Source organism: Hibiscus syriacus, unplaced genomic scaffold (genome assembly GCF_006381635.1).
Source record: "Hibiscus syriacus cultivar Baekdansim isolate YM2019G1 unplaced genomic scaffold, ASM638163v2 tig00116971_pilon, whole genome shotgun sequence".
Classification (NCBI taxonomy): Eukaryota; Viridiplantae; Streptophyta; class Magnoliopsida; order Malvales; family Malvaceae; genus Hibiscus; species Hibiscus syriacus.
Window position 1 is genome coordinate 4,613,260 of NW_024063495.1, and position 14,699 is coordinate 4,627,958.

Genomic DNA, 14,699 nt, shown 5'->3' on the forward strand with positions numbered 1-14,699 from the left:
TCCTTATAGAATTTATTCACCCGATCACTATACCCTAAAGGATTAGTTACTATAATTTCATTACTCGTGGCTTCTAAAGGGATCCTCAATTATTTTACTAATTTACTTGTAATGTAAGTATAATTAAAACCCGGATCAATCAATACCAACACTAATTTATCATACAACTAGAAAGTACCTGCTATAATATCGGGATCATCACAGTCTTTACTTGTCTTTAAATTGTATACCCGTGCGGTTGACCGAACTTCATATTGAGCAAAGGATTCAGACTGGTTTCTTCATCTGCCTCTTTCTCGTCCTCTCTGTGAGGCAGAACCAACTCTCTCAGATGGTGCAGGTTCACCAACCATCAACGGATAATCCCAGATAAAATGTCCAACATCTCTGCATCGGAAACAAGTCCCAGCAGCCATCCGACACGCCCCAAAATGGTTTTTCCCATAATGCTGACATTGTCTTTCTTGAACCTGATTGGATCTCATAGCACCAGATCCCGCCGACTGCGTCTGTCTAGGTTTTTCCTGACTTACTCTTCTAGCAGAAGATGCAACCGATTCTGATCTAACTTGTGATCGAAATCCTAAATCTCTTCCTCTTTTTGGTGGGGCTGAGCTGTAAGAAGCACCCGTCCTCTTTGCTGTCTGAACTCTTGAGTCCCCGAATTTCTCATTTTGAGCCATTTCAAGAGCCTTTGCCCGATTAATCACCTCCTGAAATGAGGACAATTTTAATACTATCAGCATTTCCTTAAGCCTAGGGCGCAAACCCTCCACAAACCATTCACAGGCATCTTTTTCAGTAGGCACAAGCTCAGATGCAAACCAATTCAGCTTGTTGAACTCACATTCATACTCATATACAGAGCAGTTCATCTGTTTCAAGTTCATAAACTCCTGCTTTATCTGCCGAATAAATTGATCTCCAATGTACTTGTTTTTAAATTCATCTAAGAACAAAGACCAAGTCAACTTGTCACTTGACATCCTCATGGTGACGTTCGTCCACCATATTCTCGCCTGACCCCTCAGTAACGAGATAACTCCATCTAACTTCTCCACTTCAGAGCAGTGGAGACCATCCAACATGATTTTCAAATCATTTAACCAAAGATTCGCCGCAACCGGACCTTCCTCAGATTCTCCCTTAAATTCGAGAGCTCCCAAACTTCTCAACTCTTTTGCTACATTCATTCTTTGAATTGGTGGGGTAGGAGGTTGAAGACGCATCGGAATAACGTCCAACGTCCTAAAGAAAGTGTCTTGGTCTTGTACAAACACTCCCTGAGATGTCTGTCCTTCACCTTGCCTGGCCAGGGAAGGTGAATTACTGCTTTTAGCAGGCCTATCTTCTCCTGCTTCACTTCGGGAGCTATTATGTCCAGACATCTAATAAAATAAACACACTATTCTATTAGCAAATCAACGTACTCATACTATACCAGATCAGAAGTTCTCACTATTTGTTGGCATGTATTCTATTTAAAGACTCTATAGACTCTGATTTATGCTTAGAATCGGCTAAAAAATAGCTTTGATACCATTAAATGTAGCACCCTCAACCCATACTCGACCCGGATACGAGTCTAGGATGTCACATTGACTATACAAAACAATACTCTTAAAAAAACGATAAAACATTTGAACTTATATTATTAAAATATAATAATATACATATGTTAATACAAGTTTATCAAAATACTCAGAGCATACACAACTTGACCCTTGTTTACATGCCAACATTAATTTACATAACAAAAGGACCTACTGATTAAGTTGCCTCTGATCTGATAGTTACAGGAGTAGTGTTGTCCAGTTGCTTAACCGGTCTCGTCTAGTTTCTCGGATCCTACGTGTGAAAAACTCACACGCTAAGTCATCGACTTAGTGAGGCAATATAATAATAATAACAACAAAGAAATGTAATGAAAATGCCATAATAAAATGGAATGAGATGAAATCAAATACTTAACCATGCAATTATATCATCATGTTCCTTACCTATAAGCATAGTACATTAACATTCATGAATTCGAATTAATAAGTTTATTGGCCCATGATACAATACTAAGAACCTAAGGTATGTGAGTACTGTGAGGTTGTGCACTATGCTGTCACCACAGCTCATATAAATGCACCGAAGTGCCACGTAGAATTGCACCGAAGTGCCGTGTAGAATTGCACCTTAGTGCCACATAAGATTGTCCCTAAGGACCACGTAGAAAATTCCTTAAGAATCATATACATATGCCAAGGATCAAGTATGTGTCTCAAAAGACCTCACACATGTTCCAAAGAATACATATATGTCCCGAAGGACAGCGTAGACCCTCTACTCTTGGCATGCCAACTATACCTATAGTTCTCATCTACATAACATGGGCTTTTCCCAAATTACATAGTATATCACATAGACATATCATTTCCTTACCTTCATCACAGGGCTCATATAACTTTGCATACATATTCATTTAAAACATGTTACACAATGCACATAATATGAATTCATATCATGCTTCATAATATGAAATAAATCATGCATCGATGTATTGAATCTAGACTTCTCACAAGTCTAGAACTGAATATATCGCTATAATCATGTTATGCATATGCACTCACATATATTTCTTTGTTTTTTCCTCGATCGATCTTATTGGGTAATCGCTATGGAACTTGTGTAGGCTATGTATCTACATAGTAATTCATTGATACTTATCAGTATACTAATTAATATATTCTAAACTATCATTCCTTAGGCTAAAAGAAAAGTCATTTTCATCTTTTAATGAAGGAATACATCGATGCACTACACCATGTATCGATGCACCCGTCAATGCATCCCTTGACGGGTGCATCGATGCACTATCTATGCATCGATACATAAATCCCATTCGATGTTTGTATTTAAGGGGGTGCATTGATGCACTACTTGTGCATCGATACACTGATGGCATTCGATGTTTTTATTTTAAAGTAGTGCATCGATGCACTTCATGTGCATCAATACACCTTGAACAATTTCTGGGATTTATCCTTGATGCATCAATACACATTGAATGTGCATCGATGCACATTACCTAGAAATGTCATTTTTAGCACGAAATCCCTTCATAATCCCCTCAACACTACATAATTCACCTCCTTTTATATCCCTAACTTGCATACTCTTACTTAAACTAATTATTGTCCATTCCATACCTCTAAAACTTAGAAATCTAATTCTCCATATAGAATTTAAGAATCTCACTCAAATTCCAACATGTTCTTAATCTAATTCTAACACTTCATATTCCTTAATTGGCTTGATGACAAGTCAAATCCCACTTCCAATTCTTATTATGAACTCTATTCCAAGATTTCACTTTTCTACTTCATTTCTTTAATCCTTCCTAACTCCATCCTCTTTTGATTTTAAGATAACCTAAGCTTTCCTTAAGCTTTGTTATCATCTAATGATCAATAAGCAACCTTAAATTCATCAAGAATTTGATCAACAAGAAAACTCACCTTTAGCTTGGCTTCACGGTGGAGAAGAAGAATGAAGAAGAAGAGAAATCTAGAACTTTGGTTTTCCCCAATTGTCTTCCACGTGGGTATTAAAATCCTTCTTTGCTAATTGCTCCTACACAAAACATTTCAATCAATTCTTTTAACTTTTTAATTTATCCAATTTGGTCACTAAATTTTTAAATCTCACAATTTGATCACTAACCTGGTATGGAGGATGTTACAGTTTCTATCTGTGAATGAATTTTCAAGAGGTTTTTTAACTTTGAACTAAATTGGATTTAAAAGATTCTATGACATCAATGAGTCTGGTGCATCCTTCATATGTGTTGTGCTTTTGGCAAGGTGCATGTAGTCATTGTTTGTGTTGATTGTAGGAAATTAGACATGTACAACTAATGTGATTGTTGAGGATTCTATTGTGCGATGTGTTGTTATAAGTCTAGTGTTTTGTGGATCGGGGTAAATCCCTTTTGGAGTTTTCATTGATGTTGTAGGGGAGTGATGTTGGCTTTATCTTAGCTCTTATTGTTGCCATGGTCTTCGATACTTGTTTTTCCTTGTGCTTGAATCTGGTGCAATATTAATTGGCCTTCGATGCTGACTGTTGTTGGTTTTTGCATTTGATGGTTGTTTTCTCCTTAATGATGTCACTTTGGAGCTGCTTTCTGTGGATGCCATGTTGGATGCATTGTTTTATAGGTGTGAAGTCAAGGTTCAGATTTTGGTTTATTGCCTGCTATAATGGTGGGTGAGTGTGAAAGATTTTTGGTTCATTGTCATGGTTTGTTTTTTGAGGTTTCACCTCAAGTGCAGTTTAGTAAGGCTGGCCTATTTGATTGCAGCTATGTAAACTATATCCGGATGGTGCAAACTCTTGACAACTCTTGGTGCATTATTTTTACTCCATCTAGGATTAGGGGGATTTTTTAACGAGACCCAAACTGTTGTTCCGTTTTGTATTTGCATATAATCGAATACAAAACCTTTTTTCAAAAAAAAAAAACAACAATCACATTTACCCTATTTATTGAGTAAATAGTAAATTACATTATTATGAGTACGTTGTCTTATAGGTCATCACATATCATGTCATAATCATTAAATAAATTAAAAAGAATATTTATTATAATATATATAAAAAATAAATTATAACTATGAGTATATTTACAATTGGTCATTATATTTTCAAAAAATACAGATGATTTCATTTTATCTATTATAACAATCAAATAATTTTATCATCAAATTCAGACCTAATTGTCACATTCAATAAATAAAATAATTTAATTGTGACTTTTTGAAATATGAAGACCAATACAAACATACTCATAAAACATAGACGTGTGGTGTAATTTTACTTGTCATAAAACCAAAGAAGGCAAGGAGCATTTCGTTTCGCCCATGGTATCACAATCACAAGCTTCATCTCATTCCCATATGGAAATGACTTAAATCCCCAAACCCAGTCTCTGATCGGTGCTCCTAGAAAAAGATCAAGCCTGAACATTTAAAAAAAGAACATTTCCACCTCATTTTTGATGTTGTAGCTCTTGGATTAGTGATAGGAAGTGTTGAAGCAAAAATTAAACTCTGGGCATCAAAGGATTTTATTGCTAACTTGAGATCACTCCATGGCTGCCCCTTTTTATTCTACTCCTTTTCAACCCTACGTTTATCAGGTAACATTTTTTTGCCTCTTTTTTTTAGATTTCTTCTGTTTGTATTTTGATTTCGCTCTGTCACTGATGTTTTGTTCTGTTCCATGAGAAAATTGAAGTGAAATCAGAAGAAAATTGAGCTTTGTTTCTTTGGGCATGAAATTATCGTATTTAGGCTCTGCTTTGGCATTTGATCTGTTATGAGCTTTTTCTCGCCTTGTTGAAGATATTTACAAATTGGGGTTTCCTTAAATACAGTCGACTTTGACCCTATTTCTTTAGAAATTGATCTGTTTATAATTAAGTTGTATGTAAACATCTTTATAATCAAATTGTGAGAGTAGCTAGTATTAATGCAAATTCGGGAAATGGAAATATTTTTTTCCAGCTTTTCTTGTAGAGGAAATTTATGGTACTTAGAATGTTAATATTGTGTAATCCAAATGTTTCGGCGTGAGTAACAATCTCATGTTGGTATAAAATTGTGTAGAGTCAGCAAGATGCTGTGATCCCATTTCAAATATTGGGTGGTGAGGCTCAAATTGTTCAGGTACTTCCTAGCTTTTTATCTTGATTTTTTAGTGCTTACGCTTGTAATGCTGTGCCTATGATTGTAAACTCTTTTCTTTTTTTTGGTTCTTTAATTTACCAGATAATGTTGAAGCCACAAGAAAAGGTTATTGCAAAACCCGGTCGGTTGTTTTGCTCTCTGTACTAGTTTTATGTTTTAATGTAGGAATCAGGGTCTTGATGCTGCCGTGATGTATGCCTTCATCATAGTTCTAGTAGTCTGGTGATTATGCACTTACGTTTGGTCGTCTCCTTATGAACGGTTGGGGTTTGTTGGATTCTGCGCACTCAGCCCTGATTTTTTCTACAATTTGAAAGGCTACTGTTTTATGCTATCTACAATATATGATACTATGAATGGTATAGTGTTTGCATGTGTCAGCTTCAGTACAGAGGAGATACTACTGTACTGTACTATCAACTTAAACCATCTCTTCTTATGCCTTTGTAGTTTCATATAATCATCAAATTCATATGAATTAGATCATCTGCTGAAGAACATTAAGGACTGCTCAATTAATAACATGATTGATTTGCTGCATAAGTTGCTGTTTGTTATTATGAAAACTTTATATGCAAAACTGCAAAGGAAATAACATAAAAAAAATGTAGGATCCATGTGCTTCACGTCTGGGTCCATTGAAATGGAAAACACTTATGTCCCTGAAAATGAGGTAAGCATGTGGCAATGGTTTTTCGGCAAGAGTATAACTAGTATCGCTCTTCGCAACCCTGGTCCAAATGATGGGTTTGTTGGAATTGCTGCACCTTCTCTCGCAAGGATTCTTCCGGTTTGTGTTTTAAACTCACTAAATGTCAACAATTTTTATATTTATAGCAGATGGTGAATTTGAGTGCCTCCTGATTCCAGAATTGTCACTTTTTTGTGAGTAACCATGAGTTTTCTGTTGTTTCTGGTTCATGTTTATTTGACAGATTGACTTGGCAATGTTTGGTGGACAGCTTTTATGTCAGGTAACTGACTTGTTAACTGCTCATTTTCCTTTTATTTCCTCCAACTATTTGTTGACCTTTCTCCTTACTTCTCATTTGAAGTTAAGAACTCCAATTTCTATCCAAAAAAAAAGTTAAGAACTCCAATAGCTGGCATAGAGATTCATTTTTTGCTGCATGATTAGCTTGGATTTCATTCCACCGACTGGAACTTTTATGTAACCTTGTAAACTTGTATTGTAGCCAGATGCATTTCTTTGCTCCGTCAATGATGTAAAAGTCAGTAATACAGTTGATCAGTGGCCGCGGAATGCTGTAACTGGTTTGGAGGTGACATAATGATGACTCTTTTTTGCATTTTCCCTTCTCTAAAATTTATTCTCAAGCTGTGTTTTCAAATATCATTTTTCAAATATCATTTTTCAAATATCATTTTTCAAATATCATTTTTCAAATATCATTTTCTGATATGTGTTTCTATTTCTCTGGTTTATTTCTCCAACTTTTTAAAGCTGTTTTTATCTGTGTATTTGATGGACGTTGTACTGGCATAACAGGGATTTCTGAGGCAGAAGTTATCTGGACAGGGTCTTGCGTTTATCATTGCTGGTGGTTCTGGTATGTATATTTTTAATCCATCCTAATATTTTATTAGACTTACTAAGTTCAAAAGATACCCTGATTTCTTCTTACCTTTTTCTTGTGGTTTCATGACAGGTCATATAAGAGCATGCATTAGTTTCATTTTTCCATGTTCTTTTTTCTCTGATGTTTTTGTTCTCCCCTTCCCTCCCAGGAAGGTAAAAGAAGAAAACACAAAGAACAGAACTCCTTTTGTTGTTGCTTTAGCAGTCATTGATATCGTATTCCGTTATGCTAGTTATAGCATAATGTTGAAGTTGGTCTCCCTAGCTAAACCATGGGTTCTTTATTTTGCTAGTTGTGCAGAAAAATCTTGAGGCCGGCGAGGTATTGGCAGTTGATGTCTCATGCATTGCAGCCCTTACTACTTCCATCGATGTTCAAATCAAATACAATGGTCCAATAAGAAGACCAGTCCTTGGGGTGATTGCTTTCGGTTATTCTTTTTGCACTATCTCAATATGATAGTGGTTGTGTAGGACTGCTGATGCATATGTGCTTTTCGTGTTACGATTTGTGTTTTTATGCTTGATAGCTGCACATGAAAACCATTATAATCCTACTTCTATTGTCTCAGTCCACTTCCTGGACTTTGCTTAATCACCAGCCTTATAATTTTTTATGTTCTTTTCTATCTGAAATCGCAGGCCGACAATTTGGTGACAGCCGTTATAACAGGGCCTGGTATCGTATTCATTCAGAGCTTGCCATTTCATCGATTTTCACAGCGAATTGCAAGGTAATGTGTGGTTGCAGCATGAATTCCATAAAAAAAACCCCAGCTGAATCACAGTTAATTATCCTCCATCTTCTATTATCAAGGTCCAATGAAACGAATGGATTCGATCATGTTTGCAGGGCGGTAACATCTCCGAACATGAGGGAAAACCCGAAGTTCTTCATTCAGATAGCGATTTTCTTTTTCCTTGCATATGTGGTGATTGTATCTTCTTTACTATTGACAGATGTGTGAAAATGTCTTCCCATCTCTCTAACCCTAATTTTCATTGACCATTGCATGAATTCTTTTCATCTCTGCTTATGTAAACCCAGATTGAATAGATCAAAGTGGTTGCTTCAAAGTAAAGAAACCATTGTTATGTTTGTGTTTATTCTACTTAACAGTATATGATTAATGTGGAACTAAAATTAATTTTACTATTTATAGTCTTTTTATATATTTATTGTGATTCAGATTATGCTATGTCTCAAATGAATTTACAACTATTCTTTTAATTTTTTAATTTGGGTACCCGAAAATACGAATATCCGATAATAAATACCCACAACAATAATATTTTAATTAAATGACATGTTTGTGATTATTTTTTGATTAATATGAGGTAATTAGAATAATTTTTTTTAAAACTCCCAAATAATTTGTGCTTGTGATTATTTTTAAAAAAAAAATATTTATTATATTACTCATAATTATATAATTTTAAATATAATTTATTCACTAAGTTTTTATTGATGATAACTATTATAATTATAATTCTATTTATAACATTTAAATATGTAAAATATCTTAATAATTTTAATATACCCGTTTATTGTTATAATTTTTTATGCATCACCGATAAATTAAATATGCTTTGTAATTAAATTTTAAATAAATATTTTAATTTTGGAATAACGTGACGTGATAGTCTTATTGTTACAAAATAAAAATCCAAATAAAAGAACGAAAGCTATGAAAAGAAAAATGCGTTAAAAAAACGGAAGTATCATATCATCATCGTCAACCTCTTGCAAAGAGAAGACTGGTAGGAGAGAAAGTTAGCTAAGTGATCCGTAAGAGATAGAAAGACATATGGGCGGAGCCTCTTTCATGAAAGGCTGTTAACTAAAAAACATTTTTTAACTTTAATAAATATGTATATTATAATCTCAAAGAAAGAAGAAAGGGTTTGATCATCTGTGTAGTTGTTTTAGAGATGAGTGAGCTTAGGGGTTGTTTGGAAGGAAGGAAAGTGAAGGAAAATAATTAAAGATGGCGATGGTCATGGAGAACGTGAAGAACGAAGCTGTGATAGTAGGAGGATTGGTGGGGGTGCAGTTGTTTTTCGCGGCGAACTCAGTGTTGCTCGGATATCTAATGACGCTTGGCCTTAAGCCTTTCACCATTGTATTTTCTTCTCCTTTGCAACCTTCATTTCTCTCTTTCCTTTTGCTCTTTATTTTGAAAGGTTCTTTTTCCCTTTTTTTCTGGTTTCTGGAGATTATTATCATTGCAAAAGCTTGTCGTCCATGATCGTGTGGTGTTTGATTTTTCAGGAGCAAATGGCCTAAACAATTGACTTTGAAGTTGATGATTCGACTACTGCTGATCTCCTTTGCAGGGTCTGTAAAATGATTTTCATTAATTTATAGTAAAGTTATATATGCACATCGAGTAAATATGGAATATACACAGTCAATGTATCAAATAATGACATACGAATACGATAATGTCGAGATTAATGTTTGTCTCAGGGTAAGTCTATTCCAGTTACTATTCTTGAAGGGGGTAAATCTAGCATCACCTGCATTGGCAACAGCCATGCCAAACCTTGCTCCAGGCCTTATCTTCATCATTGCTTGGACTTGCAGGTAACATGACTACTTGACTGTTGATGTCGACGTTACGTAACACGATATTTGATCCTAATTCCGTCGCTGTTTTTAAGTTCTTGAGGTCATAGGTTCCTTTTAATGCAGGTTAGAGAAAGTTGATCTAAGTTGCTTATACAGTAAAGTGAAGATTGCAGGCACAATCCTGTGTGTCTTAGGTGGTCTTACAATGAGCCTAATGCAGAGCACTGTGTCACCAAATGATGCAACATTCATGCCTTCCCAAACTAATGATCCTCATCGTCATACCGTTTTCGACCGAGATAAGATCGTCGGTTGCTCGTACCTCGTTGCAGCTGTCTTGGTTCTATCAATCAATGTTGTCTTGCTAGTATATATGATTATATTCGTTCTTCAAAACCATCAATGGTACTGTTTTCCTTTTTGCTTCTTTTTTCTTAGCTAAGAAATGTAGTGTTTTGCAGGCAACAACATTGGTCGATTTGCCTGCGCCGACGTCCCTGCGTGCGATAACCTCTCTAATCGGAATGATCGTGACAGCGGTGCTTCAGTTGGTTCAAGACCATTCTTTGCAATGGAGTTCGCCCCTTGTTAGTGTCAAGGACCTGATTTCCTTTTCTCTACTTGTAAGCTCTCTCGTATGCTAAAAGCATGTATCAGATAATGTTGCTCCTGACTCTTTCATTTTTGTTGAAATATTCGTGATCCGATGCCAGTATCGGATATATTTATGTATCCGATTCGGGATGCGCAGGGAGGTGCAATGGGCAGAGCATGTTTAAGCTTCAATGGATGGGAAATTAAGAAGAGGGGACCAGTTCTTGTCTCAATGTTCAGCCCCATTGGAACAGTCATTGCAGTCCTCTCTGTTATTACTTTGGGGGGAACAATTTCATTAGGAAGGTAAGCACTAAACGTACATACATATTGAACAAAATCTTTGTTATAATGCAGTATTGCAGGAATGTTCCTGATGTTCACTGGTCTATACGTGGTGTTATGGGCTAAAAAAAGAGAACATTACTGTAATATCGAAGAGGCTGTTGATCCGGAGAAACTGTTGTTGAAATAATTTTATTCTCCTTTAGTGATCTGAGTTCGAGCAGCGCATGTGTATATACTTTTAGTAAAACTACATACATCTATGCAGTCGAATTACAAATTTACTTCGATTAAAATTATGCTGATTGATCGATATATCAATTTCTTAATATTTTATGATATTTAATTGAAATTTAGAATTTTTTATTATATATTTAAATTATAATATTACGAATTAATTAGAATATTTGATAGTTTTGAACTATTTAGAATCTAAGATTAATTTAAAGATGTTTTGCATGATTAACTTTGCATGTATATAATATAACCTTATTTAACTTAATTTAAAAATCTTAACTTATTTAATCTTTTGAAAGTCAACTCCTGATCAACTTTTAAATTGTCAACCTAATACGAGCACTTAACCCTAATTCTTATAAAGATAAATTATTAATTTCATCAATCGATTTTTTTCTCATTCTTATTTCGATTATTAAAGTTTTTTTAAAAAATAGTTTATTCATTAAATTCTTGGTATATACAACTCATTTCTTTCTTTTCCATCTCTCCGCTATTGAGATTTGAAAGAAGATATTTGATCATAGAGAAATCAAAGGGAATTTATAACTATAAGATTTTTTTACAAAAATTGAAAAAATTGTTTTGGGCAATTTCATAAATTTTAAAATAAAAATATCCAATCATAATATCGTTAAGTACTTAATGGTTGAAGGACTATAATAAGAATAAATTAAAAGTCTAGTAAGTAAATTAAAAATTTTTAAACTTTAATGTCCAATATAAGAATGAGAAGAAAGTTGAATGATAACAAAATGTAATTTACCCTTTTTCTAACATAGATTTGTTTGGATGAAACTTTGCTTTGGACGGTGATACAATTTAATGACGATTTGACCAAACTGACACCGTTTAATCGAATATCTTCTTTTTTAACATCGTTTGACATATATTTTTCGAAGTGGTACCCTTTCGGCTGAGGTGGCGAAAGGCGCATCCCCGGGGACGCGCATCCCCGGGGACTCGTTTTACCTGATTTTACGCTGAGTTTGATGCCACGTGTGAAAGGCGCATCCCCGAGGACGCGCCTTCACGGGATTTTGCTGATTCGGTTGCCACGTGTGAAAGGCGCATCCCTGGGAACGCGCCTTTCATTAAATGTCTTAAATGCCCATCCGATTTTTCCCCAACTACCCATCCTCCTCCCCCTATATAAACCCTCTCAACCTCCTCTCATTCTTCACACCAAAATCATCTTCTCCTTTATTATATAACTTAAATTCTCTAAATCTTTGAGTTTTAAATTTCTTATTAGTGGTAAGAAATTTATTTTTCAGTTAGTATTTTTTTAAAAATAGTTATTATATTTTATATTAATATAATTATATAAATATTATTTTTTTTATTAAAAATAATATTTATATATAATTATTATTTATTTAAATTTATTAATTAACTATTTTTTGTCCTAATTATTTTTTTTGTCTACAGTTATAATGGAAAGTGAAATGCTGCTGCGATTGGATGCTGACCATATCTCCAGACATTTTAGCGATATGGTAATATTTTTTTTATAATTAATGTTAATATTTATTGTTATGTTTAATTTAAATTTTTTATGAATTTATATTAATTTTAATTTTTTATAATGCATATTATTTAGGATACTGATCGTATTTTAGATACATTTATTAAAAATCCACGTATACCGACACCGGAACGTATTTTGCCATATTTGGCTTCTGTCGGGTTCAGATATATTGCAACAATTATTGGCGGTTGCAAACTCGAACATGTCCTAATTTCTGCATTGATTGAGAGGTGGAGGCCCGAGACACACACTTTTCACCTTCCATGTGGAGAGGCTACAATTATATTGAAGGATGTCTCTATGCATCTGGGGCTTCCCGTCGACGGAAATATGATGTGTGGTATGGCGGATGGTGATTGGCAGTCAATGTGCATGGATTATCTTGGAGCTGTTTCGCCAGAGTTTAATGGAGGTAGAATAACTTTATCTTGGTTGAAAGCTAATTTTGAGGTTTTAAATGAAAATGCTTCAGAGGATCAAGCAAAGACATGTGCTCGGGCATATATTCTACGAATAATTGGAGGAATATTGATGCCCGACAAATCTTGCAACCAGGTGCATTGTATGTGGTTGCGGCATCTGAATCGATTTTGATGAAGCTGAAAGATATAGTTGGGGCGTTGCAGTTTTGACATTTCTCTTTAGAGAAATGTGTCGGGCGACGAATTATAAGAAAACTGCTATCGGTGGATGTCTCCTGCTTCTGTAATCATGGGCGTGGTTCCGCGTGCCTTTCTTATGCCCGATCGTGAATGAACCATACATATTCCTCTTATTATTGAGGTAATTTTTGAACTAAATTTTGATTTAAATATTTTTAATTAAATAGGGTGATATTTAGTTTATTTTATATTTCATAGGTGGTCGATGAAAAGAAAGAACTATAGAAGTATACCTACTAGGTTAGAGGAAATTAGTCTACTTATTGATACAAAAGCTGGGTCTGAGGTATGTTTTTACACCTGTTTAAATATTAATATTTTAATTTAAAATGCTAGATATAATTAGAATATTTTATTTATTTGAATTGTATATTTATATTTCAGTTTCAATGGATACCTTATGCGAGCGATGAAGTGAAGGCTTGCATCTCACCCCACCTTGGTGGGTCATTAGAGGTTTGGATATCGGTTATACCTCTTATATGTTATGCTATTATTGAGTGGCATCCAGTTGATCGCGTGCTCCGTCAGTATGGTTGTACGCAATATATTCCTGGAGCACCTAGGAATTTAGACGACGTGCATAACATAGATAGACGAGGAAATAAAAAGGTTAACTGGGTGGTGAGACACAAAGATTGGATTGGGCTTTGGGAGAACTGATATGCACAGTTGGCCTCTCAAAAATATTACGCTGAAATTGGTCATATGGTTACGGATAACTATATGGACTGGTTTAATGAAAATAGGAAGTCGTTTCTACTTTCTGCGGAAGCACGAGGGGTTAGCATTCCTAGGCGCCGAGAAAGACGTCAACCGTCTCAATATCATCGTCCCCCGACGCGTGGACGGAGAGAAGGCGCTACCGGTTCTGCATCAGTCCCACCACAACATCCTTATCCACCGATGCCACAGTGGTACATGCCCATCCCTCCACTTCAGATGCCATCTCCTCAGGGGTATATGCCAAGCCCACCAGTTCATATGTCATCTCCGCAGGGTTACATTCCTAGCCCGCCAGGTTACATGCCTAGCCCGCAGGGTTTTATACCATATAGAGGTACATATACGGCTATGTTTAACGATCCAACATATGGTTCATATGCATCTTATTTGGCTGGTGGTGCTTCTCCATAGACACCTCAATCTCCATCTGGATCACAGACATCGATACTAATGTTTCCACAGTTTTCACAGTTCCCGGGGAGCGGTGGGATTGTTACTAGCACTCCTCCAGGGTCGTTATTTTATACAGGCCCTTCAACCCCTTCAGCGTCATCTACGCCAAATGAAGAAAATGCCGATGATGATGATAGTGAAGATGAGGAGACTGAAGAACAAGTTCCACGAAGAAATCCTCCGCGAAATAGACAACCACCGTCATGTGGAACTCATTCGAGAAGACGACATTGGTGATCCAGTTATATTTTAATGTTATTTAAATAGTTATATTTCAGAAATTTATGTAATTTGGTTATGT

General features: G+C 35.4%; 2 protein-coding genes across 4 annotated transcripts; both read left to right on the plus strand.

Moving 5' to 3' along the window:
• Window positions 1–4,920: 4,920 nt before the first annotated feature.
• LOC120191807 lies at window positions 4,921–8,445 on the plus strand. Of its 3 annotated transcripts, XM_039194716.1 has the most exons (11): window positions 4,921–5,188; window positions 5,658–5,717; window positions 5,820–5,859; window positions 6,350–6,528; window positions 6,674–6,712; window positions 6,935–7,021; window positions 7,249–7,309; window positions 7,409–7,491; window positions 7,640–7,756; window positions 7,981–8,072; window positions 8,192–8,445. In XM_039194716.1, the coding sequence occupies exons 1-11, from the start codon at window positions 5,141–5,143 to the stop codon at window positions 8,304–8,306; spliced, it is 921 nt and encodes a 306-aa protein (XP_039050647.1). In that variant the 5' UTR covers window positions 4,921–5,140; the 3' UTR covers window positions 8,307–8,445. The 3 variants fall into 3 exon arrangements, with proteins under 3 accessions (XP_039050647.1, XP_039050648.1, XP_039050649.1); XM_039194717.1 differs by lacking the exon at window positions 7,409–7,491 and having other exon boundaries at window positions 7,632–7,756; XM_039194718.1 differs by lacking the exon at window positions 8,192–8,445 and having other exon boundaries at window positions 7,632–7,756.
• An 801-nt stretch (window positions 8,446–9,246) lies between these two features.
• LOC120191835 (WAT1-related protein At5g47470-like) lies at window positions 9,247–11,013 on the plus strand. Its single transcript, XM_039194731.1, has 7 exons — window positions 9,247–9,544; window positions 9,611–9,676; window positions 9,809–9,925; window positions 10,034–10,330; window positions 10,362–10,533; window positions 10,662–10,810; window positions 10,862–11,013. Exons 1-7 carry the CDS (start codon window positions 9,327–9,329, stop codon window positions 10,977–10,979), a joined length of 1,137 nt encoding a protein of 378 aa, XP_039050662.1. The 5' UTR covers window positions 9,247–9,326; the 3' UTR covers window positions 10,980–11,013.
• Window positions 11,014–14,699: the final 3,686 nt, after the last annotated feature.